Consider the following 24,373-nt stretch of genomic DNA (forward strand, 5'->3'; position numbering starts at 1 on the left):
CCCACCTACTGCAATATGACTCCTTCTGGTTGAGTCCAACAATCATCTACTTATTACCAAACCTAAGGCTCTTTCTCACTCCTGGAGTTCTTTGCAGCTTTTGACACTCCAAACATTTTTGCTTTTTAAAATACCCTCTTCCTCTAGCTTCTGTGACTCCCCACTCAACTGGTTTGCCTCTACCTCTTTTGGTCATTTCTTCCTCGATTCTTCCATGGACTTCCCCACCGCCTTGCTTAATTATAATGATGCCAAGCTTTGTCCTAGCATTCCTCTCCATGCAGTCCCTGAGGTAGTTCATCCCCTCCTATGACTACATTAACTTATTCTGTGGATTTCTGCATCTACTTTTTTAATCCAGACACAATTCCTAAATCCAGACCTACATAATGAAATGCCCATTGAATATCATTCCTTAAGTGTCTCTTAATCACTCCGTACAAAACACATCTAACACAGAAATAATTTGCACCCCATACTGCCCTTCAAACTTGCTCTTCTTTCTGAGTAACTGAGTTCAAAGAAATGCAATCTGTTCAGTAGCCCAAACCAGCACCTTAAGAACCATTATTAATCCACTCCTCTCTCTCATCCCCACATCAACAAGTCTGATGGTTTTTAACTCCTAAATCTTTCTCAAATCTACTTCCTCAGCTAGTCTATTGACCGAGCAACCATCATTTTGTGCCTGGATCACCACCACAGTCTTCTAACTGGCCTCCTATTCTTGTCATTCTTCCAATCTGATCTGTAAAATCTTTGTAAAACAAATATGGTCACAGCTGCCTCCTTAAAACCCTTCAGAGAATACCCACTGCCCTCGTGGCCAAGTCCAGTTCCTTCACATGGCTTACCAGACCCTGCATGAACTTGCCGTAGCCTACCATTACAAAACCATCCCTTGTGCTACTTCAAACTCAAACTCAGCCACACTGAAATGACTTTCACCTCTACAATCACACAATATTCCTACAAGTCCCTGGGCCCTAACATATTCTTGTTCCTCTGCCTCTTTGCTACACACTGCTTGGTCAAATTTGCCTCATCCTTGAGAACACAGGTATCACCTTCTCTGGGAATCTTCCCAGAATGCTCCTGCTCTGGTCCTTCTACAGTACTCTGTATTTCTCTAGAGTGCTTATTATACTTAATTGCAATTGCTTGTTTATTTAATTTCCCAACCAAATTGTTAGCTTTACTAAGACCTCAGAGAGAAATGGAAACAATGTTTTACTCACCGTTCTACCACCAGAGTCTAATAAAATGGCTGAAACCCAGTAGATGTTCCCTAAGTATTTAGTGAATGAATGAGTCTCAAAAATAACAAACCTGGGGGCGCCTGGGTGGCTCAGTGGGTTAAGCCGCTGCCTTCGGCTCGGGTCATGATCCCAGGGTCCTGGGATCGAGTCCCGCATCGGGCTCTCTGCTCAGCAGGGAGCCTGCTTCCTCCTCTCTCTCTCTCTGCCTGCCTCTATGCCTACTTGTGATCTCTCTCTGTCAAATAAATAAATAAAATCTTTTAAAAAAATAAATAAATAACAAACCCAAAATGGATAAATAACTTCAATGTGAGACAGGAATCCATCAAAATCCTAGAGAACATAGACAATAACCTCTTTGCCATGGACCACAGCAACTTCTTTCAAGACACATCTCCAAAGGCAAAGCAAACAAAAGCAAAAATGAACTTTGGGGACTTCATCAAGATCAAAAGCTTCTGCACAGCAAAGGAAACAGTCAACAAAACAAAGAGACAACCCATGGAATAGGAGAAGATATTTGCAAATGACACTACAGACAAAGGGCTGATATCCAAGATCTATAAAGAACTCCTCAAATTCAATACATACAAAACAGATAATCATGTCAAAAAAATGGGAAGAAGACATGAACAGACACTTCTCCAAAGAAGACATACAAATGGCTAGCAGACACATGGAAAAATTTTCATCATCATTAGCCATCAAGGAAATTCAAATCAAAACCACATCGAGATACCACCAGATACCACTGGTGTTAGAATGGCCAAAATTAACAAGACAGTGAACAACAAGTGTTGGAGAGGATGTAGGGAAAGGGCAACCCTCTTAAATGGTTGGTGGGAAAGCAAGTTGGTGTAGCCACTTTGGAAAACAGTGTAGAGATTCCTTAGAAATTAAAAATAGAGCTACCCTATGATCCTGCATTTGCACTACTGGGTATTTACCCCAAAATACAGATGTACTGAAAAGAAGGGCCATCTCTACCCCAATGTTCATAGCAGCAAAGGCCACACTCGCCAAATTGTGGAAAGAACCAAGATGCCCTTCGACAGACAAATGGATAAAGAAAATATGGTCCATATATACAATGAAGTATTATGTCTCCATCAGAAAGAATGAATACCCAACTTTTGTATCAACATGGATGGGACTGGAGGAAATTATGTATGGTAAGTGAAATAAGTCAAGCAGAGAAAGTGAATTATCATACGGTTTCATTTACTTGTGGAACATAAGAAATAACATGGAGGACATTAGGAGAAGGAAAGGAAAAGAGAACTGGGGGAAATCAGAGTGGGAGATGAAGGATGAGAGACTGTGAACTTTGAGAAACAAACCAGGGTTTTGGGGGGGGGGTAGGGAATGGGTGAGCCTGGTCGTGGGTATTAAGGAGGGCACATATCGCATGGAGCACTGGGTGTGGTACATAAACAATGAATCTTGGAACACTGAAAAAGTAAAATTAAAAAAAAAAAAAAAAAAACCTACAGTCACCACAGCCAAAGGGTACACTTCAGAGACACACATTAACAAAAGGCATGGGAAAATACAGCTTTCACTCCCCTTGCTGGCCAATTCAAAAAATGGCAACTTTAAATGTAATAAACAATAATTCAACCATGCTAGCCAGAATGAAAATAATTATTTCCCACAAACAGAAAAACACGTACATTCCTGTTTCATCAAAATAACACATAACAACTCAACATGTGAGAGAGCAGACATCTTGTACCAAGAGAATTAGAGTAAGAGTGAATGTTTTGGCCCTTTAGACGGCTCTAGGATATTCTCCCTATATACACTGTGGACACACACACACATTCACAAACACTCACAATGTCTCAGAAAATACAGAGCATGATTAAACAAAGAAAAACAAATAATGATCTTCTAAAGGGTACATTACCATGGTGTCTGGCCCAAAGGACAGGTAACACCAAATGTGACAGATGATGCCAGAGTATAACCCCAGCCAACTGCAAACACCAAAGCTTGATGTTGGGGGAAGGAGGAGACCTAGGAAGGGGATTAAGATTGCTACTACTTACTGTACACTATTACAAGCCAGATTAGGTTATGTCATTTTTACTGTCCCATTTTACTATACAGAAATGACACTTGAAAAAAAAAAAAAAAAAGAAAGAAATGACACTTGAAAGACTAAATAAGGGGGCACCTGGGTGGCTCAGTGGGTTAAAGCCTCTGCCTTCGGCTCAGGTCGTGATCCCAGGGTCCTGGGATCGAGCCCCACATTGGGCTCTCTGCTCAGCAGGGAGCCTGCTTCTTTCCTCTCTCTCTGTCTGCCTCTCTGCCTACTTGTGATCTTTGTCTGTCAAATAAATAAAATCTTTAAAAAAAAAAAGAAAGAAAGAAAGACTAAATAAGTAGCCTATAGCTAATAAATTCCAAAGTGTAGTTCTTTCCAATCCTTAGTGCTGTACCCCAAACCAGGCAGAACCTAGTCATTTCTTTAGACTAAAGACAAATTTTCCTTTCACTATCCTCTAGTTAAGGTTACCACAAGGTTTATTCACAGATTTAGGGACAAAAAAGATGGTTATACCTTCAGGAGGAAACATTTTTATTGCATTTTTAATTTTTTAATTTATGTTTTTTTAAAGAATTCTTATTAATCTAGATGGATGTGATAAAGGTATCATGGTTAGTTTTTTCAAAGATTTTATTCATTTATTCATGAAAGACAGAGAGAGAGAAGGAGAGGGAGAAGCAGGCTCCTTGCTGAGCAGGGAGCCCAATGTGGGACCCAATCCCAGAATCCCGGGATCATGATATGAGCTAAAGGCAGACGTTTTACTGACTGAGCCACGAGGTGCCCTGTATTCTTTTTTTAATAATGGTCCCTGACAGATGGAGGCACTGGATGAGATTTTTCTAGAGGTACTTTGAGAGCAATACTTTTGAGTACAGGGATTTTGTCCCTCATTGTCCTTTCTAGATAGCTCCAGTTTCAATCTTGACTCTATTTTATAATTTTTTAAATGACATGAAAAGGCAGTTTTATGTACAATGACCTATATAAGATGTTTTAATTCTAAAAGCAGAACTCAAGGACATTGCTTGGGAAAAGGGATCCTGAGGCTCACCTATTGTTTTGCCTTTCAGAACCAGAGAGACTTGAGCATATAAAGCACAATGTGAGAGGGGAACAGATGAAACTGTAGCTCCATGTCAGAAATTGAGTCCCCTTCTGCCACTAGACTCCCTGAATGGTAACAACCAGTCTTATATTCCCCAGGCAAGAGAATAGAGAATGTCTTCCCTGGCAAACACACACACACACACACACACACACGATCTATAGCTATGGACATGTGGGTATCACCACAAGATAAAGCTGGGCTTCCACCTGAATAATGAATATTGAAGCTCATATAGGACTTATGTGGACAGTCTCGCTGGCTCAGTTGTTAGAGCATGCGACTTTTGATCTTGGGGTTTTAAGTGTGAGCCCCACACTATGTGTGGAGATTACTTAAAAAAAAAAAAAAAAAAAAAAGCGGTGCCTGGGTGGCTCAGTTGGTTAAGCATCTGCCTTCAGCCCAGGTCATGATCTCAGGGTCCTGGGACTGAGCCCCCCATCAGGCTCCCTGCTCAGGAGGGAGTCTGCTTCTGCCTCTCCTGTCCAGCCCTGCTTGTACCCTCCTGCATGAGAGAGCAGTCTCTCAAATAAATAAAATATATTTTTTTAATTTCTTAAATTGATCCTTTAAAAGATTAATAAAATAATAAAAATAAAAAACTTTTTAGGGTGGCTCAGTGGATTAAAGCCTCTGCCTTCGGCTCAGGTGATGATCTCAGGGTCCTGGGATCGAGCCCCTCATCAGGCTCTCTGCTCAGCGGGGAGCCAGCTTCTCCCTCTCTCTCTCTGCCTGCTTCTCTGCCTACTTGTGATCTCTGTCTGTCAAATAAATAAATAAAATCTTTATAAATAAATAAATAACTTTTTAGAAATTTTTTTAAGTGACAACAAAAATAAAGTAGCTAATTTTAAAAACTGAAGATAAGGGGCACCTGGGTGGCTCAGTTGATTAAGCAACTACCTTCATCTCAGGTTATGATCCTGGGGTCCTGGGATCAAGTCCCATACCAGGCTCCCTGCTCAGGGGGGAGGCTGCTTTTCCCTCTTCCACTCTCCCTGCTTGTGTTCTTTCTCTGTCAAATAAATAAATAAAATCTTTAAAAAATAAAAATAAGAATAAAAACTGAAGATAAACTCAACTAAATCTACCAGAAGACAAAATAAAAAGATAAGACAGAATACAGAAAAGAAAATCGAGGTATACTGCTCAGTTCAGGAGGTCCAATATCTGATTAACAGTTATACCAAAAAAATAAAATAAAGATAATGAATGAAAAATTATAAAAGATATAATACAAGAAAACTTGCAGATTGGTTTCTATATTCGAAGAACTCACAAGGATAACTAGCACAAGAACAACAACAAAAATCTACTCATTTTCAAATTTTTAAATTCAGATTATCAGAGATAAAGAAATCCTAAAAGCTTCCAGAAGCCAACAAAAATAGTCCTGTACAAGAAAACAAAAATTAGAATATAATTATATTTCAAAACAAACATAGAAAAGCTGAAAGCTAATGAATCAATGTCTTCAAGATTCTGAAGGAGAATTATTTCCAACCTAGACTTCCATACCTAGCCAAACTATCAAATAACTGTGAAGACAGACTTTATGTATTTGCATGTTCAAAAAGTTCTCAAAAATGTTATTTCCTACACAGCCTTTCTCAGGAATCTATAATGTATCAGTAGCTATGGAAAGTCAAATTTAAAAAAAGAGAGAAACATGGCTCCAAAGAAACAGGGTTCCATGTTTAATCCAGAAGAAAGATGAAGAGAATTCCAAGAATTCATAGAGGACAAATAAATAAAATTCTAAGAATAATAATAAAAGAAGTTCTAGGACTTAACTGTTGTAGTTAACTGTAGTTAACTGTTGTAGTTAAGTAGAAGGTCTAGAGAGTAACCAAGCAAGATTAGGGAGATGAAGAAATGGGTCTGGAAGAAAGAGTTTTTACAGAGAACAAAAATGAAAATAACAATAAACAATGGATAGAGCACCTAGTGAGCTGATTAAATTTATAAGTTATTTCAAGTATGTCAGAGAGTTTGTATATGATTTAGAGGAAGATAAAAGATTTTTTAAAAAGCAACTAGTAACATGAGGCAATTATTAAGTCTAAGGAAAAGAGAAAGTTGCAAAGGAAAGGAAGTATGATTTTAGTATGCCATGCAATTCAGCTTTGAACAGTATATTCATAATATAATAATGTAAACACTGAATACTAAGTTAACAAAAAGGACCATCTGACAACACTGGACGGGCAGAGGGAGGCAAAATATGTACACTGGGGACCAAGAAGAGGTCAAAAGAGAGAATCATATAAGAGAGCTATATCCTTATCTTCTAGGTTTGAAGTCAATAGGTAATACATCAAACTGAAAAATTAGAAAGCACCAGTAGAAGCAGGTTATTTGGGAAAATGAAGAGGTAAAGTTAAAAATGATTGATTCAGAGGAACAGAAAATAGGAAGAGGAAGCATTGATCAAGGTACCCTATTACCTTCTGGTAGTATCAGAGCTTTAAAATTATATATATATACTAATTTGATAGAATGCAGAATTTAAAAACACAGTAGGAGAATTATTGATAAATAAAATAAAATAATATGTAAAGTCTGATTCATTTACAAATATAAATACACACACATACGCACACAGAGAAGCTTTGGAATGCATAGAACTGTTACTAGGGACTGTCTCTGTGTGATTAAGTTACAGGAGTTTTGCTGGTTTCTTCTTTTCCTACAAAGATGTTTTGCTATTTTAACAAGAAATGTATTTTTTCTTCACAAAGTATTTTAAAGTATTAGCTTACCTTAGCTGATTTTTTAATACTTAAGCCTCCGTCCAGTTTAAAAAGAATTGTCATGTTGTATCCCGTCTGGTTTCCATGTCCATGAGGCCACCAAGTTTCTATGGTAACATTCTTTGAAGAAACAATGTAAGTCATTCTAAGTAATCTATGACATATTTTTAACAAAATAAATAGTGATTAAGAGCATGATATCAATGTCTCATAGAGTCAAGCACAGAAATTCTAGGCTCTGTATTATGCCAAATTACACCAATCCATAGTAATATTTAAAAATCAGGGACGCCTGGGTGGCTCAGTTGGTTAGGCAGCTGCCTTCGGCTCAGGTCATGATCCCAGCGTCCTGGGATCGAGTCCCACATCGGGCTCCTTGCTCAGCAGGGAGCCTGCTTCTCCCTCTGCCTCTGCCTGCCATTCTGTCTGCCTGTGCTCGCTCTCTCCCCCTCTCTCTCTGATAAATAAATAAAATCTTTTAAAAATAAAAATAAAAAATAAAAAATAAATAAATAAAAATAAAAATCAACATGCTAGGTGTTTTAGCATGGATTAATATACCAAAAGGAAAAGGAAAGAACAGAGTAACACGGATTTTCAAAAAAACAATTATCTCCATTTCTAACACTGAAGTTTACATTTTTCTGTATTCTTAACAGTTAGAATTGGATGTTGAGGTTGACTCTTCTTCCAAACCCAGAACTAGAAATTGTTTGGGGTTCTCACTTTATCCGAATAGGCACAATGTTGCTTTACACCATCCTGTTCAGTTCACAATGATCAATAAGAGGAATAAAAAAGAGAGATAAGGGAAAATCCAGCCAACTTCTACTCATGAAAGATCATGAGTTTAGAATTAGAATTCTGCATGTAAAATAAGCATCAATATTCAAAAAAATTTACTGTATTTAATAATCATTGAAATCAGAAATTATACAAAATTATTCAAAAATAATCACTGCATTGGGCGCCTGGGTGGCTCAGTGGGTTAAGCCGCTGCCTTCGGCTCAGGTCATGATCTCAGGGTCCTGGGATCGAGGCCCGCATCGGGCTCTCTGCTCAGCAGGGAGCCTGCTTCCTCCTCTCTCTCTGCCTGCCTCTCTGCCTGCTTGTGATTTCTCTCTGTCAAATAAATAAATAAAATCTTTTTAAAAAAAAAAATAAATAAATAATAATCACTGCATTTAAATGTAATGCTTAGAATGTATTCTGGATTTACGATACTGCAAACAGTGCAGAAAAATTAAGATAAAATACCCCTGACTTCTTGAGAGAAAAGGATGTTAAATTACATATTCTCCATTTTCTTAATCTTAAAATTTGGGAATATCATTCCTTAGGTCGTAACATACATAAAATATATGAGAGGTTAAAAGTGAAGAAAGTGGAAAAGTACATTTTTCTTTCATTCTCAGTCCCTTTCTAGCCATTTCTTTTGAATAGTATTGCTTTTCATCTAGCGCTTCTGAAGAAGTACCATCATTCACCTTATTAATTTTCACAAACAACTCAACAATTCTTTTCCCAGGTTGAAGTTCAATGCTGTATGACTGCTGTGTTTGCAGTTCAGGGATGGCTACCATCACTTGACCAGAAACTGGCTTTGAGCTGACAACATCAAAAGAAGACTCTATTTCAAGATTCCACCCCTGGGTATGGTTATCTAAGGCACAGAGGAAAAAAAGAAAAAAGAAACATTATATATATATACACACACACATATACATACATACACACACACATATATACATATATATATGAATGAAATATGCTAAGCATTATTGCTGCACTCCTTAGGATTCACTGAAGAAAAACTGAAGCAGCTTCTAAACTAATAAGCACTCCACAGATCCTGTCATGACAAAAAGTCCAGTGGAAATTCTCATTTAATCTTTAGATTTTAATCATTCATTTTGGGTTTTTTGTGTCTTTTTAAGCCATTCATTCTGAAGAAGAATAACCAAGAGTATATATTTTATATATACTTCTACCCTAAAAAGGTTACAATCATAAGTCATAGAATCTTTATTAAATAGGGCATGAAGAGAATATCACAAATGAAAATATAACATAAATTTTCTAAGACTGATATATGTTCAATTCCTTTTCATAAAGCAAAGTAAAAATATAGAGTTTTTAGGCCATATAATAAGATATAAACTTAGATGTAGTAGATTTAATCAAATGTGAAAAAACAGAGATAGACAGTTGACCCTTGAACAACAATGATTTGAACTGCATGGATTCACATATATGATTTTTTTCAAAAAATATATTGGAAAATTTTTTGGAGATTTGTGACAATTTGAAAAAACTCATTATTGAACTACATAGCTTAGAAATACCAAAAGAAATATGTAAGAAAAAGTTAAGTATTATTGTAAAAGTACAGTATATAATACATATACAAAATATGTGTTAGTCAACTCTGTATGTTATTTATAAGGCTTCTGGTCAACAGAGATTATTAGCAGTGAAGTTTTGGGGGAGCCACTGGGGCTCCTGGCTGGGTCAGTTGGTAGAGCTTGCATGTAGGTGTAGAGATAACTTAACAACAACAAAAAAAGTATATGTCAATTTTCAACTGCACAGGAAGTTAGTGCTCTTAATCCCCATGTTGTTCAATGGTCAACTGTTATTTTAAACGTAGATTATTTAACAAATAAATATTTACTGAGAACATTCTATGTGCCATATACTTTGCTAAGTGATCGGAACTACATGATGATCAGGATAAACATGGCCCCTGACCATGTGAGTTTAGAGTGTAACAGGATATATAGCCAAGTACAAAAGTGAAGTAATTCCAGGACGGTAGAAATATGAAGTTTTTTGAAAAAACATTCACAGGAAGGGAGGTCACTTAACTTACAGAGGGTGAGGGAAGGCCTTTATGAAAAAGCAGTAGCTAGCTGAACCCAGAAGGATTCTTTAGCTAAGTTCAGAGGCAGATGAGAAGTATTCTAGGCCGATGAAAACCAAGGGTGAAGAGCCGTAAGTGAGGAGAGCAATGCTTTAACTAAAACTTGAGCAATAATCAAACTGGTAAGGAAGATCCTTACAGAGGATGTAAGCACAGTCCAGCTCATCCTGGTTCACGTGAGGAGTCCTGAGACTTTACCCTAGATCAGTGAGGAGCACTGGAGATTCTTCAACAAAAAGGAAAACACCCGGTCCTGGGTGGCTCAGTCAGTTAAGCCTCTGCCTTCGGCTCAGGTCATGATCCAGGATCCCAGGATCCAGCTCCATGTAGGGCTCCCCACTTAGCAGGGAGTTTGTTTCTCCCTCTGACCCTCCCCCTTCTCATGCTCTCTCTCTCTTTCAAATAAACAAATCTTTAAAAAAAAAAAAAAGAAAGAAAGAAAAACACAATCAGATCGGCATTGTAAAAAATTACAGAGGGCCCCATCACAATGACATAGCAGGATAAAAACAGGAAAAGCAGAGAGACATGAAATTTCTATCTATGTAAAAGGAATAGAAGGTGCCACGTGGAAAATCTTGGAATGGAGAGGAAGAAAAGGGAGCAAGCCTGAAGAGGAAGGTCGCGGGGAGAAAAGAAAGATGAGACAGCTGCCTAAGGAACAACACTTTGGGAGTGGAGTCTGTGAATGGCATAGAATGTTTCAAGAGGATTCTGAAGTAGTGTTTTATACTATGTGCGATATAACCCGTTCCTCCATCACCGGATCAACTTACATCACTTAGTCTCCAGAATAGAATCTGGGTTTGGTTTTGGTTTTAAAATAAGACGGTATGCCAAAGGAGGCTTTAGGCAAGAGCAGAGCGGAAAAGCTGACTCATATTTTTTAAGTTACACAGGAGAAACCAGGGTTGGAGTACCCAAAAGGCTGCATAGGCAGAAAGTGAGAGCCACCAGTGAAAGTTCTCATTCCTTACTGCCACAGAAAGGACAGTGCCTGGTGAAAATGCACTTAGCTTTGTATGATCTATGGCAAGAATCTGAGGAATTTCCTGCTGAGTGGCTTCTATTTTCCTCCATGAAAAAGAGATGGGAGAAGGTTATCAGCTGATAAATATCTTAAAGTCCCTTCCAGAAATAAAGAGGGGACTGATCATCATGGTTTTGCTGCAAATGAAGGAAAAGTATATATGCTGATCAATGAGCCAAGACTTTGTAACTGGCATTCCTTACAAATGCAGAGCCACAACCAGACCCACTGTAAAGATGATCATAGCACGTCTCATCATCTGCATCCCCCATCAAGCCAAAGTAGAGATGCATTGGATGCACTCCGAAGTAAAACTAACCCTGGACTTAAGAACTATTTTATTTCTTAAACAATCCATTCTTTTTTTTTTTTTAAGATTTTTTTATTTATTTGAGAGAGCGAGCAAGCACAAGGGAAGTGGGCAAAGGGAGAAGTACATGCCCTGCTAAGCATGGAGCTGGACGAGGGGCTCAGTCCAAGGACCCCAAGATCATGACCTGAGCCAAAGGCAGACACTTAACCAACTGAGCCAGCCAGGTGCCCCTTAAATGATCCATTCTTAGGAACACCTGTCAATGAGCTCTGAATTAATTTGTTCTGATCCAGCCAATTCCACCCATAGCCTACAAGTTTTTCTAAGATACAGTAAACTATATCAAGACAACCACACTTGTTTGTTCAAGATACTTTCTTCCTACCAAGTATATACTAAGTCTCTCAATTTCCCTTTCCAGCATTTTTACTGTTTTTTTTTTTTAAAGATTTTTATTTATTTATTTGACTGACAGATCACAAGTAGGCAGAGAGGCAGGGACAGAGAGAGGAGGAAGCAGATTCCCCATTGAGCAGAGAGCCCAATACAGGGCTCGATCCCAGGACCCTGGGATCATGACCTGAGCCGAAGGCAGAGGCTTTAACCCACTGAGCCACCAGGTGCCCCCATTCTTATTGTTTTTAAACAGAAGCACACACTACAGTCTGATCCATAGGTATTTATTTTCAAAACATCCCTAAATCTTTGACAGCTACATGATCTTTAGCTCCCTATCATATTCCCTCTGGCTTCCTTTACTGTCTCTTACTTCAAGAAATAATAATAGATAATATTTACCAAGAACTTCCTGTGAGCCAGGCACTGCTTTATGCTCTCAACATGTATTAACTTATTTAAGCATTACAACATTTCTATAAGGTAAATTCTACTATCACCACCATTGTCTAGATAAGAAAACTGAAAAATGGAGGAGTTAAGTAACTTGTCCAAGGTCACAAAGCTAGTAAGTTGCAGAGCTTGAACATGAACCATGACAGTCTGAAGCTAGAGACTGTACACTTAACCTCTAAGTTATGCCAATCGTAACCAAATAATGTCCCCCCAACTACGTCTTATTGGTACTCAGAATTTTTACAGAATTTAACAGTTTAATTATATAGGGGAGTATTTAACTTAAAGGTATCAAGTGATAATAGACATCAAATATAGTTTTTGGCTGAGTCTTTAACCACAACAGCACAGAGTCATAAAACTTTTGAACTAGAGGTTGACCGATCATCTAGTCTACTTTCTGGTAAGTGTTTATTTCCTTCTAGACCAAAGGCTGACAAACAACTGGTCTTTGGGCCAAATCTGACCCACCTCCTTTTATAAATAAAACTTTACTGGAACACAGCTGCTAGGAACTGAATTCTGTCCCACCTCCACCTCTCCAAAATGCACCTGTGGAAGCCCTAACTCCCCAACTCAATCGTATCTGGAGATAAGGTCTTCAGGAGATAATTAAGTTAAGTGAGGTCAAAGGGTAAGGCCCAATCTGATAGGTCTGTGGTCTTATCAGAGAAAGATAAGACCCCTCCCTCCCTTCATCTCATTCTATTTCCATCTGCCTATATCTGTTTCTCTTTCTTTCTCTCCGCCACCACCACCACCACCACCACCACCACCACCACCGGATCCTGCAAGAACAGAGCAAGAAACGTAGCTATCTGGAAACCAGGAAGAAAGCCGTCAGTACAAACCCATCAGCCAGCACCTCAATCTGAGCCCTCCCAGCTTCCAGAACTGTAAGAAATCAAAGCCTGTCGTTGAAGCCACCCAGCCTATGGCATTTTGTTATCACAGGCCAAGCATGCTACACCAACCACTGTCATTTGTGTACAAGTTGTCTTTGATTGCCTTTGCACAACAATGGCTAAGTTTGAACAGCTGCAACAAAGGCCAAATGGCCCCAAAAACCTAAAATGTTTACTAGCTGACCCTTTACAGAAAATGTTTACTAATCTCCATCCTTAAAATGTTTCCCTAAAAAGGCTATTCTAATCTCTTTAATATCTGTAATGAAAAAACCCTCTGCCTCACAAAATAGCCTTCCTTTTTGCTAGCCTTGGCTATTGTAAAGTCTTCACATTGAACTGAAATCCCCTTTTCTTTAATTTCTAAGTAAAGATTTTAGGTCTACCCTACTAATAACCACCCAAGTTCAAGCGGACCCCTTGGATGTTTCCTATCACTTCCTCTTTGGTGAAAAATAGGAAGGCTCTGCTTGTAAGAGCCTCTGCCAGAAGACAAATAATACAGTTCCCAAAGGCTACTGTAAGTTTCTACTGCTTCTAACAGGGAAAAAGTGCTAAAGTAAATCAGCAGTCCTCTGGGGCTCATCCAGTTAACTTAATTGGGAGCTGACAACTGATAAAATTAAGGCTGCGGAATTCAAAAACCCAATATGAACACTTGCAGGTGTTCATATGCAGGTGTTCCCCTGCAAGACTATCATGTCATCAGCAGAGGCACTATACCAAAATATTTTTGCCCCCTCCTCTTCTTCCAAATGGAATACAACACTTCCTTCCAGAAGTCATGGAGAATTTAAGTAATTTAGTTTCCAAAAGCACATACAGACTCGTAAATCATCAATAATTTTCCTGGTATTAAGTGGTCACTTCTTTTTATTTGTTACTTTTTAAACATATAATCCTATTTCTAGGTAAGGAGAGCTCCCTTTTATAAATTAAGACCCATTTCTAGAATACAGCTTCCTGTCATACTTCTCCTAGCACTGACAAAATTACCCTTTCCTAAAGAATACCCATCATTCCTCTCATGAATAGCCAAAGCAATCTTGAGAAAGAACAAAGCTGAAGTATCACAATTCCAGATTTCAAGATATACTACAAAACAATATGACACTGGCACAAAAATGCACACACAGACAAAGGGAACAGAACAGACTCCAGAAATAAACCCATGATTATACGGTCAATTAACTTATGACAAAGGAGGCAAGAATATGCAATGGGGAAAAGACAGTCTTTTCAATAAATGGTGCTAGGAAAACTGGTCAGCTACATCCAAAAGAATGAAACTGGTCTGCTTTCTTATGCTATACTCAAAAATGAACTCAAAATGGACTAAAGACCTAAATGTGAGACATGAAACTATAAAATTCCTAGAAGAAAACGTAGGGAGTAATTTCTCTGACACCAGCCTAAGCATTTTTCTAGATATGTCTCCTAAGGCAAGGGAAACAAAAGCAAAAATAAACAAGCAGGACTATATCAAACTAAAAAGCTTTTGCACAGCAAAGAAAACCATCAACAAAATAAAAAGGTAAGCTACTAAATTCAAGAAGATATTCACAAATGATATACCCTATCAGGGGTTAAGATCCAAAATACATAAAGAAGATATACAACCCAACACCAAAAAAACAAATAATCCAATTAAAAAATAGGCAGAAGATCTGAACAGACATTTTTCCAAAAAAGACATATAGTTGGTCAACAGACGCATGAAAAGATGCTCAACATCACTAATATCAGCAAAATGCAAACGAAAACCACAAGGAGATACCACCTCACATCAGTTCGAATAGCTAGAATCTAAAAGACAAGAAATAAAAAGTGTTGGAGAGGTTGTGCACATTAATGGGAATGTAAACTTGTGAAGTCACTGTGGAAAACCATACAGAAGTTCCTCAATAGTCAAAAACAGTAATACCGGGGCGCCTGGGTGGCTCAGTGGGTTAAGCCTCTGCCTTCTGCTCAGGTCGTGATCTCAGGGTCCTGGGATCAAGCCCCGCATCAGGCTCTCTGCTCGGTGGGGAGCCTGCTTCCCCCTTTCTCTCTCTGTCTGCCTCTCTATCTACTTGTAATCTCTGTCAAATAAATTTTTTTAAAAATCTTTAAAAAGTTAAAAAAAAAAAAAAAACAGTAATACCATATGCTCCAGTAATCCCACTACTGGTATTTACCTGAAGAAAACAAAAACACTAATTTGAAAAGATCTATGCATCCCTATGTTTACTGCAGCATTATGTACAACAGCCAAGATATGGAAGTAACCTAAGTGCCCACCAACGGCTAAATGGATAAAGAGGATATGGTGTGTATGCGTGTATTATGGAATTTCTCTCAGTCACAAAAAAGAATGGACCTAGAGGTTTGTTTTCTGGTTTTTTAAAGATTTATTTATTTATTTTTTAGAGAGAGAAAGAGAGCGTGCACAACCTTGGGAAGGGGTAGAGGGAGAAGCAGACTCCCTGCTGAGTGGAGAGCCTCCTGCTGTTTTGAGGTTCGGCCCCAAGATCATGACTTGAGCCGAAACCAGAAGTCAGAAGTTTAACTGACTGAGCCACCCAGACGCCCCTGGATCTAGAGGTTTTTATGCTAAGTGAAGTAAGTCAGACAGAGAAAAACGAATACTGTATGACTTCATTTACATGTGGAATCTGAAAAATACAACAAACAAAAGACAAAAACAGCTACATAAATACAGAGAACTGATGGTTGCCAGAGGGCAGAAGACTGGGGGGAACCGGGTGGGCAAAATGGCTAATGGACAGCGGGAGATACAGGCTTCCTATTATAAAATGAATAAGGTACAGCAGAAGAAATACAGTCAATGGTGTTGTAATAGTATGGTATAGGGACTGATGGTAGCTCCACTTGTGACCACAGCATAACATATAGACTCACTGGAACACCTGAAACTAATGTAACACTGTGTCAACTACACTCCAATAAAAAATAAAACAAATAAAAATAAAGAAAAGATGGAGATTAAACAAAATAAAATAACAAATACCGATCACTCCCACCTCTCCAGCAGTGGAATGCAAACAATTCCAAAATATGGATCCAGCACTGGGGATGGGGATAGCTAAGAAGAAAAACGATTAAATGAGTCAAAATCTCCTCCCAGGTCTCCTTCCCAATTACACCAGATTTTACATCCTCTCCTCACTTTGAGCCCAGACAACACAGGAATTCTGCCAAAACAGGGCAAACCGGCAAGGCTGACCTGCTCTCTAGAACTTGAGGCCTTTCCAGAGACTCAGGGATACCCTCGTTGATGTCCCGCTCCCTGCAAAGGAAACCATGGTCTATAGTTTGTTCCATATAAAATCAATCAGGCAGGCCATCCAGAGAAGGTCAGAGAATGTGGTTCTGGCCACTGACTCACTTTTAAGTTTTTCCAAACTGATTCAGGGAAGACTTTTTAAATACCAACCAACCAACCACTAAGAATCTGACTTGGACGGAAATTTGTATAAAGAGTAGACAGCTACATAACCAGAATAAGTGTGCTGCCACTTCATCCAAACAACCTTCAAGACAGTTCCAGTTTGTGTAGATGTGGCCAACACATTAACCTTTAAAAAACCTTTAAAATATACCAGTTTGCTCCTCTTATATTCCCGTATGGTCTACTTCTTTGTCGAGATGTGGTCAGAAAAGAAAACAGCTTGCGGCGCCTGGCTGGCTCAGTTGGTAGAGCATGTGACTCTTGATCTTGAAGTTGTGAGTTCAAGCCCCATGATGCATATAGAGATTATTTAAAAATAAAGTCTTTAAAAAAACAAAAAAAGCTTTATTCAGTTGTTTAAGAGAAAAAGGAAAGTGTAAAAAGACACAGAAGTAGAAAAATAAGACATGGCTGAGTTACTTGAATTCAAATGTGCCCATAACTACCAGAAAGACTCTCACACTATATCTTAACCCTTGCCTTAACTGATTATAATTAAGCCCCAAGTATCAATGTCTTTATTAATCATGTGTCCAGCTTCAAGAAGAACTGAATTCTTCAATAAGAATTTCTTCTACTTGGCAATTTCTACATCACTTTGTAGACAAGGTTCCTGAGGCCCCAACTACAGAACGTAACTCAAAAGCTCCTGAGCCAAAAGACAAGTCAAAGGTCCAGGTTTCCTGACTCTAGGGCTCTCCACTTTGCATGCATTTCTCACAGAAGCACCTCTCAAAGAGAAAGACACTAGCAGGCACATGCTGAAATTTGTGTATAAACACTGAGGAAAACCAAAAGCAAAGATACTTTGAGGATCCAGGAATCACACTACTGGGTATTTAGCCAGAAAATGCAAAAACACAAATTCAAAAGGATACCTGCATCCTGATGTTTTTAGCAGCATTACTGACAACAGACAAACTATGGAAGCAGCCCAAGTGTCCATCAACAGATGAATAAATAAAGAAGAGGTGGTGTATATATATATATATATATATATATATATATATACACACACAATGGAATATTACTTAGCCATAAAAAGAATGAAATCTTGCCATTTGCAACAATGTGGATGGAGCTAGAGAGAGGCTAAGGGAAATAAGTCAGTCAGAGATAGACAAATACCACATGATGTCACTCATATGTGGAATTTAAGAAACAAAACAAAAGAGCAAAGGGAAAAAAAGAGATAAATCAAGAAAAAGACCCTTAACTATAGAGAACAAACTGATGGCTACCAGAGGAGAAGTAGATGGGGGGATAGGGGAAATAAGTGATGGGGATTAAAAAGTATGCTTATGGGGCACCTGGGTGGCTCAGTGGGTTAAAGCCTCTGCCTTCAGCTCAGGTCATGATCCCAGGGTCCTGGGATCGAGCCCCGAGGCGGGCTCTCTGCTCAGCAGGGAGCCTGCTTCCCCCCACCCTCTGCCTGCCTCTCTGCCTACTTGTGATCTCTATCTGTCAAATAAATAAATAAAATCTTTTTAAAAAGAAGTATGCTTATCATAATGGAAAAATAAAATAAAATAAAATGATAAAAGCAAAGGTACTTTTTGTCTTTCAGAATCCTAAGTCCAAGTATCAGATACATTCAATGTGAAACAAAGAACGGGGGGAGGGCAGAATATAACAATAAAATATTAGCCTCTTAATAAAAGGGTCTGTGAAAAAGAATGCTGAAATCTACAACCATAAAGAGTGGTGTGTCTGACCCTCTACTAAATGTATAATTATATGTTGCCACAGTTCCTTCATTTGTCAAAATACCATCTTTGTAACCTAAACTATCTCACAAGGGCATGACAACAGTTATGGGAGCATCAAAGAATACAAATATATTTCTTGAATCATTACTGTCTGTAAACCTTGACAGGCACTATAAATTATATCCCAACCCAAAGAAGCAAGAGGTTGAATCTACATAGAGAAATATACCCAAAGGTCATAGTTAAGAATACAGGACAGTATCTGGGGGTTAAGAATGAACACGGAGATGGAAGAACATTCGGGTCAGCATGGGAAAAAGGATCTGCAAAGGAAGGGAGGTTGCATATGTAAGATGAAAACCAATGCTCCATCTGGGGGGGGGGGGGGGAGCTATTCAAAGATAGCTGCCTTGATTAGCTTCACCCTGCTGAGCATCTAACAGCTCCTCCTTTCGCCTGCTTGCTTCTTGCATCTTTAATAAGTGATGAAAAGCTGCAGTGTTGAGGTCCTCCTGTGCATGTGAAGAAACAGCAGTGACAACAAGCTGAAATGATCAAGCCACAGAAGGTTTCAATTCAAACACAGGATATTTTCCTGTGCTCCTGCTAGAATTATAGGACAGCCTTCAGCAGCTGCTTTTCAAAGAGCTAACAGCTTGCATTAGCCAGAAAGGCAGGCTCACAGTTAGTTACAACAGCTGTTTTCCCCTTCTTTTACCAAGCAGCAAGACCTCCTCGCTTACTCAGCAGGACAAAATCCTCAAAGATGAAACTAAGGCAAAACAGACCGCAAAGCACAATTTCCCCCCAAAGTTGGTAAATTCCAGAGGGAAAAAAATCTATTCAGGAGCTAATCACAGGAGAGATTAGTCAAGCAACCTACCTACCCATAAAGATATTTTCAAGGGTGAATAATGTTATTTTATGGGTAAAGTAATTCGAAGATGGATGAAAAAGTGATTCAAACGAATGCATTCAAAAAATGCATCAAACAAGGCATTGTGCAAGACTGACAAATCATCATTATGTTGTAATTACATTTCCTATATCAAAGGGGAGCAATGACCTTCAATACAGACTTCTGTGGGGAAGGCCAGGATCTAGCCAAACTAAGTCCTCCAAGCCAAAGGCTAGGTCTTGGAGAATGACGGAGGGGGCACTTTAGGCTGAGGCAGCAAGGAAATGTGGATCGGGTTGGGGGAAGGCAGCATCTCTGAGATGGTGGAAGTGCACAAGCACCCCAGGTCAAAGACCCACAGCTCACCTCAGCTCAAGAGGAGGATTCACATACCGAAAAACTTCTCTATACTATTTTTTTTTCCTGGCTGTGGTAACAAAAGATTGTGGTAACAATGCAGCATTTCATCAGAACATACTTATTATAGATGTGTTTATGTAAGCTTATGAAAAGCTCATAAAAACTACATGATCAACCTTCCCTAATACATTTTCGGGCATAATGTGAACAATTTACATCAGATTACAAATATCAAAGACCTAGCATGGAAAAAACAATTAATAAATGAATATATGTATGTCTCTCTGTCTGTCTGTCTGTCTGTCTCTCTCTCTCTCACACACACACACACACACACACACACCACCGCCAGACAAGGCCTGCAGTTTGGGCCAGATTATTTGCTTATAAATGCCTTAATCTTTGGAATTGGGGCATCTACCCCCACTAGCTATCTTCTCCCCATCTCTCCTCCCCACCTTGGAAACCCAAGTCCAGAGAGACTTCCCCTAGTCCCCCAGCAGATGGGGTCATTCTTCTACCCCCTTCCCAAGAAAAAAGAACAGGAGAATCTTCCTAGGTTTCTACATCCAGTAAAAAGCCTCTGGGCTTCCCTTTTCAATACCAGAGTCAATCTTTCACTGTTCAAAACACTGAAAATGTGGGTGCCCTAGAGCAGCTACTGCTGTTTAAAACCTGATTAGACTATTTCAGGGCTACGAGGGAATTATTCAAATAAACATTTTCTAATAAGGTTTTAAAGAAAGTCATGTCAATGAATTGGTCTCTCTTAATACCTAGATAAATGAATGACAGGAGCCTAAGACATAACGGGAGTAATTCTTGTTTTCCTTTGACCTCAGTAGTTTTTTCAAATATAAATTTGTTTTTATTATCTTAAACATTAAGAATGGGTGGAAATCATTGAGGAAGCTGAGGTTAGGGCAAAATCAAACAAATGACCACAGGAGACTAAAAAGTGAAAAAGTTTAGAAACCATCATTATAATGAATGAGAATGCAGAAAAGGATATCTATCTATCTATCTATATATATGAATTGATATAAATATATAAGTTTGTAAATGTATTAATAGATATATAAAGTAAACTAATTCATAAGAATTTCAAGTTAATTTTTTAAATGTTAAAAAGACTTTTTACTGTCATCTGCACACGATTAAATTGGGAAGTTATGGTCAGTTATTTCACCATCGGTGGTAAACCTACTAGTTTGTTTTGCTTTGTTTTGTTTTGTTTTAAAGATTTTTTTTTTTTTTTTTTTTTTGACAGAGAGAAATCACAAGTAGATGGAGAGGCAGGCAGAGAGAGAGAGGGAAGCAGGCTCCCTGCTGAGCAGAGAGCCCGATGCGGGACTCGATCCCAGGACCCTGAGATCATGACCTGAGCCGAGGGCAGCGGCTTAACCCACTGAGCCACCCAGGCGCCCTAAACCTACTAGTTTTAAATTCATAAATAAACTGAACATTTGGAAAAACAATAAGGTTACGTTCTTCCAGCCTCAACAGGAAGAAAGTAGAAAGTGCCACACAGTCAAATCAGTTAAGCCCTTCATAACAAGTTGGCTAAAATTACTAAATAGGTTGTTTTACCGACGTTCTTCCCTTACTACAGAAGGAATATAAGCTCAGCATAGAAATCTAGAGAAGACAGTCGAGCAAAAGTATAAAATACAAACTATATGTATTACTATTCCCCAAGATAGTCCCGTCTGCATTAGTTCTGGCCAGCCTCATTTCACACTAAAATCTTCAAAAATAAACACATGTGATTTTATTTTGCTTTTTTTTAAAGATTTTATTTATTTATTTGACAGAGAGAGATCACAAGTAGGCAGAGAGGCAGGCAGAGAGAGAGAGAGAGAGAGAGAGGGAAGCAGGCTCCCTGCCGAGCAGAGAGCCCGATGCGGGACTCGATCCCAGAACCCTGAGATCATGACCTGAGCCGAAGGCAATGGCTTAACCCACTGAGCCACCCAGGCGCCCAACCTATGTGATTTTAAAGAAAAGTTATATTTGTCTAGTTTTGATTAAGAGCTAATCCTCTTAAAAAGCTTTTAGTACCTCTCACAGTGCCTGCCTCATACTATATGCCAAATAAATGCATAAAATATATTAGCTTATTCTCTTTATTATTTTTCAACTTTTAAATAACTATTGATTTCAGTGATGACTGCGGTCTTCCAAAGGAAAACTGGAAAAAGAGCTCCGAAAAAAACTCCTAAATGAAGTTCTTCTCCTCACTTTCACATGTTTATGCTTCAATTTTCTTTATTACATCCGACAACCAAATTGAAATCTATACAGAATTAATCATAGTAAGAACTGATGTTTAATATGCACAGGGCATATCCTCTGAACAGGAAGCATATTTTTCTCTATATTAAGTACAAAATATATTGCAGTCACAAAATATCAAAAATGTAGTTGAAATGGGGAATTACCTTGAATCTAAATTAAATTTTAAACATCACTGAAATAGATTTAATTCCAATAAAATTCACGTAGTCACTAGGGACTAATAAACTGAACTCTAATGACTCATATTCAGGAAGAAATTTTAGTTTCATATTCAAAATTTTAAATTAAACCAGAACAGTGTTATTCAAATATTTGCAGGTATCAGGGTGTCTAGAACACAACAGCACTTTTCGCAAACCACCTAAAACATTCATTAAACTTCAAAACAATTTAAATAAATAACTCTTTGCAAAATCAGACCTCTCCTTCCACTAGATTCTATTATACCTGAGAAAAAAATATCGGTGGGAATAGGAAAGAATGAACTGTTCTTTGAATTTAATAGCAAAACTCAGTTCAAGTTACACCTCTGAAGAGTTCAGAAGCACTAGAGTGGCCACATTTACACATGCAATTTAAATTACATCTCTTCATGCCCTTTTCCCATTTAAAAATGCCAGCAGCACCTAATTACTTCAATTACCCACCATCTCTGATTGGCTTTTGTCTTTCCCTTTAGAAAACAGATTTGGCTCTGATAGACTAGCAATCTCCGGTCACCAGGACCTTTAAGATAACGGAACTCCAGTACTGACCCATCATCTTCTTGCTGATTCCATCCAACAGGCTTGCCCATAACTGGATCAAGCTTCACAAGGTATTATTCAAGAACCCCCTCATGGGATGCCTGGGTGGCTCAGTGGGTTAAGCCTCTGCCTTCAGCTCAGGTCACGTTCCCAGCGTCCTGGGATCAAGTACCACATTGGGCTCCTTGCTCCACGGGGAGCCTGCTTCTCCCTCTGCCTCTGCCTGATACTCTGCCTGCCTGTACTCTATCTCTCTGACAAATAAATAAATAAAATCTTTGGGGGAAAAAAAAAAAGATCCCCCTTCACTGGTTTCCCTGACTTCACAAATCCTCCCTGATCTTTGGTTTTCTGAACTACAGGGCCTCCCAACCCACAAGCCTTGTTTGGTGTGGTAAACTGTTCACATATCCCATCCCCACCCCAACCAATGTGCAGGCAAGAGTATACTCTAGGTCCTTTCAATGCCAAACACACACAGTGCCGGGCAAACAACTCAACAAATATCTGACCGGCTTTTCACTGATTTGTTGATGTCAGTGACACGTTTGAGGTTTTATTCAAAGCTCCTTTCTTATAAATAGTTCCTTCGGCCAAAAAAGTAGTATTTCTTTACCTTACGAAACTTTTTTTGTGCCTTGTTTGCATTCCAGTTTATTTCCAAGTCTTAACAAAGCTAGTATGTCACAGCTTTCGGAGGAGAAAACGTGCAGTGATGGTCAGTCAGCCCAATGATGGGAGCAAATTAAGAATTCAGCACAGCTGGAGTTCTGAAAGTGAGAACCGAGGCCACAAAGAGCAGTACAAGGCAGCAGGCCCAATTCTGTTAGAAGGGAACACTTAGCTCAGAGAAACCTCAAGTGCTCTTGCTTGCTTTCTTTTTCATTTCAAAATATGTTTAAAAATGTTTATCTACCTCCTTCCTATTTTATATTGTAAATTTTCATGACAAATCACAGTTTGTATATATTTTTAATGCTGATAAATGTGCCACAAAATTTTTTAAATGAGTCTCTGAAAAGTATACCTACATATTCAAATTATAAGCCCAATTTTTATCACATAGAGGAGGCTCAAAAAAGAAAAACAAGAAATCACATCTCTTAGCTTACCATATATAGGGGAAAACACAAAGTAGTTCAGACGACAAATGTTATAGGCTTCAATTCTGACATCTTTCCAGATGCCCTGGGTAGGAAAGGACGGCCCCCAGTCCCAACCAAAGGAACTCTGCTCCTATAATGTCAAGGGGAAAAAAACCAGATCCCAATTACCATGAAATTTAAACACTATGGAAAACATGTTCTCTAAAATATTACATACATGTATATTAGTTTGCTAGGGCTATCATAACAAAATACTACAGAGTGGGTGGCGTAAACAACAGAAATGTATTATCTCACAGTTCTAGAGGTTGGCAAGTCAAAGATCAGGGTGCTGGCAGGTCTGGTTTCCTCTGAAGACTCTCTCCTTGGCTTATAGACAACCTTCTCACTGGGCCTTCCCATAGTCTTTTCTGTGTGTGTGTGTGTGTGTGTGTGTGTGTGCGCGCGCTTGCGTGTATTGTGTGTGTGTGAATGCGTGCCCTGCACGCATACACACACGCACACACATTACCTTTTCTTAAAAGGACATCATTCATACTTGATCTCCCACCCTAAAAGTCTCATTTTAATTTAATCCCTCTTTAACGACCTTATCTCCAAACAAGGTTA

At 38.7% G+C, this 24,373-nt stretch overlaps 1 protein-coding gene across 3 annotated transcripts in view; it reads right to left on the reverse strand.

The window, feature by feature from the left end:
* Positions 1–24,373, reverse strand: part of MANBA (mannosidase beta) — a 128,128-nt gene that overhangs the window by 76,097 nt on the left and 27,658 nt on the right. For all 3 annotated transcript variants that reach the window (XM_032333028.1, XM_032333027.1, XM_032333029.1), the window contains exons 5-7: positions 23,771–23,894; positions 8,661–8,836; positions 7,183–7,293 (exon numbers count right to left, since the gene is read on the reverse strand). In XM_032333028.1, the coding sequence (XP_032188919.1) occupies positions 7,183–7,293; positions 8,661–8,836; positions 23,771–23,894 (411 nt within the window). The remainder of the gene's footprint in view (positions 1–7,182; positions 7,294–8,660; positions 8,837–23,770; positions 23,895–24,373) is intronic.

This window comes from Mustela erminea, chromosome 2 (assembly GCF_009829155.1).
Source record: "Mustela erminea isolate mMusErm1 chromosome 2, mMusErm1.Pri, whole genome shotgun sequence".
NCBI lineage: Eukaryota > Metazoa > Chordata > Mammalia > Carnivora > Mustelidae > Mustela > Mustela erminea.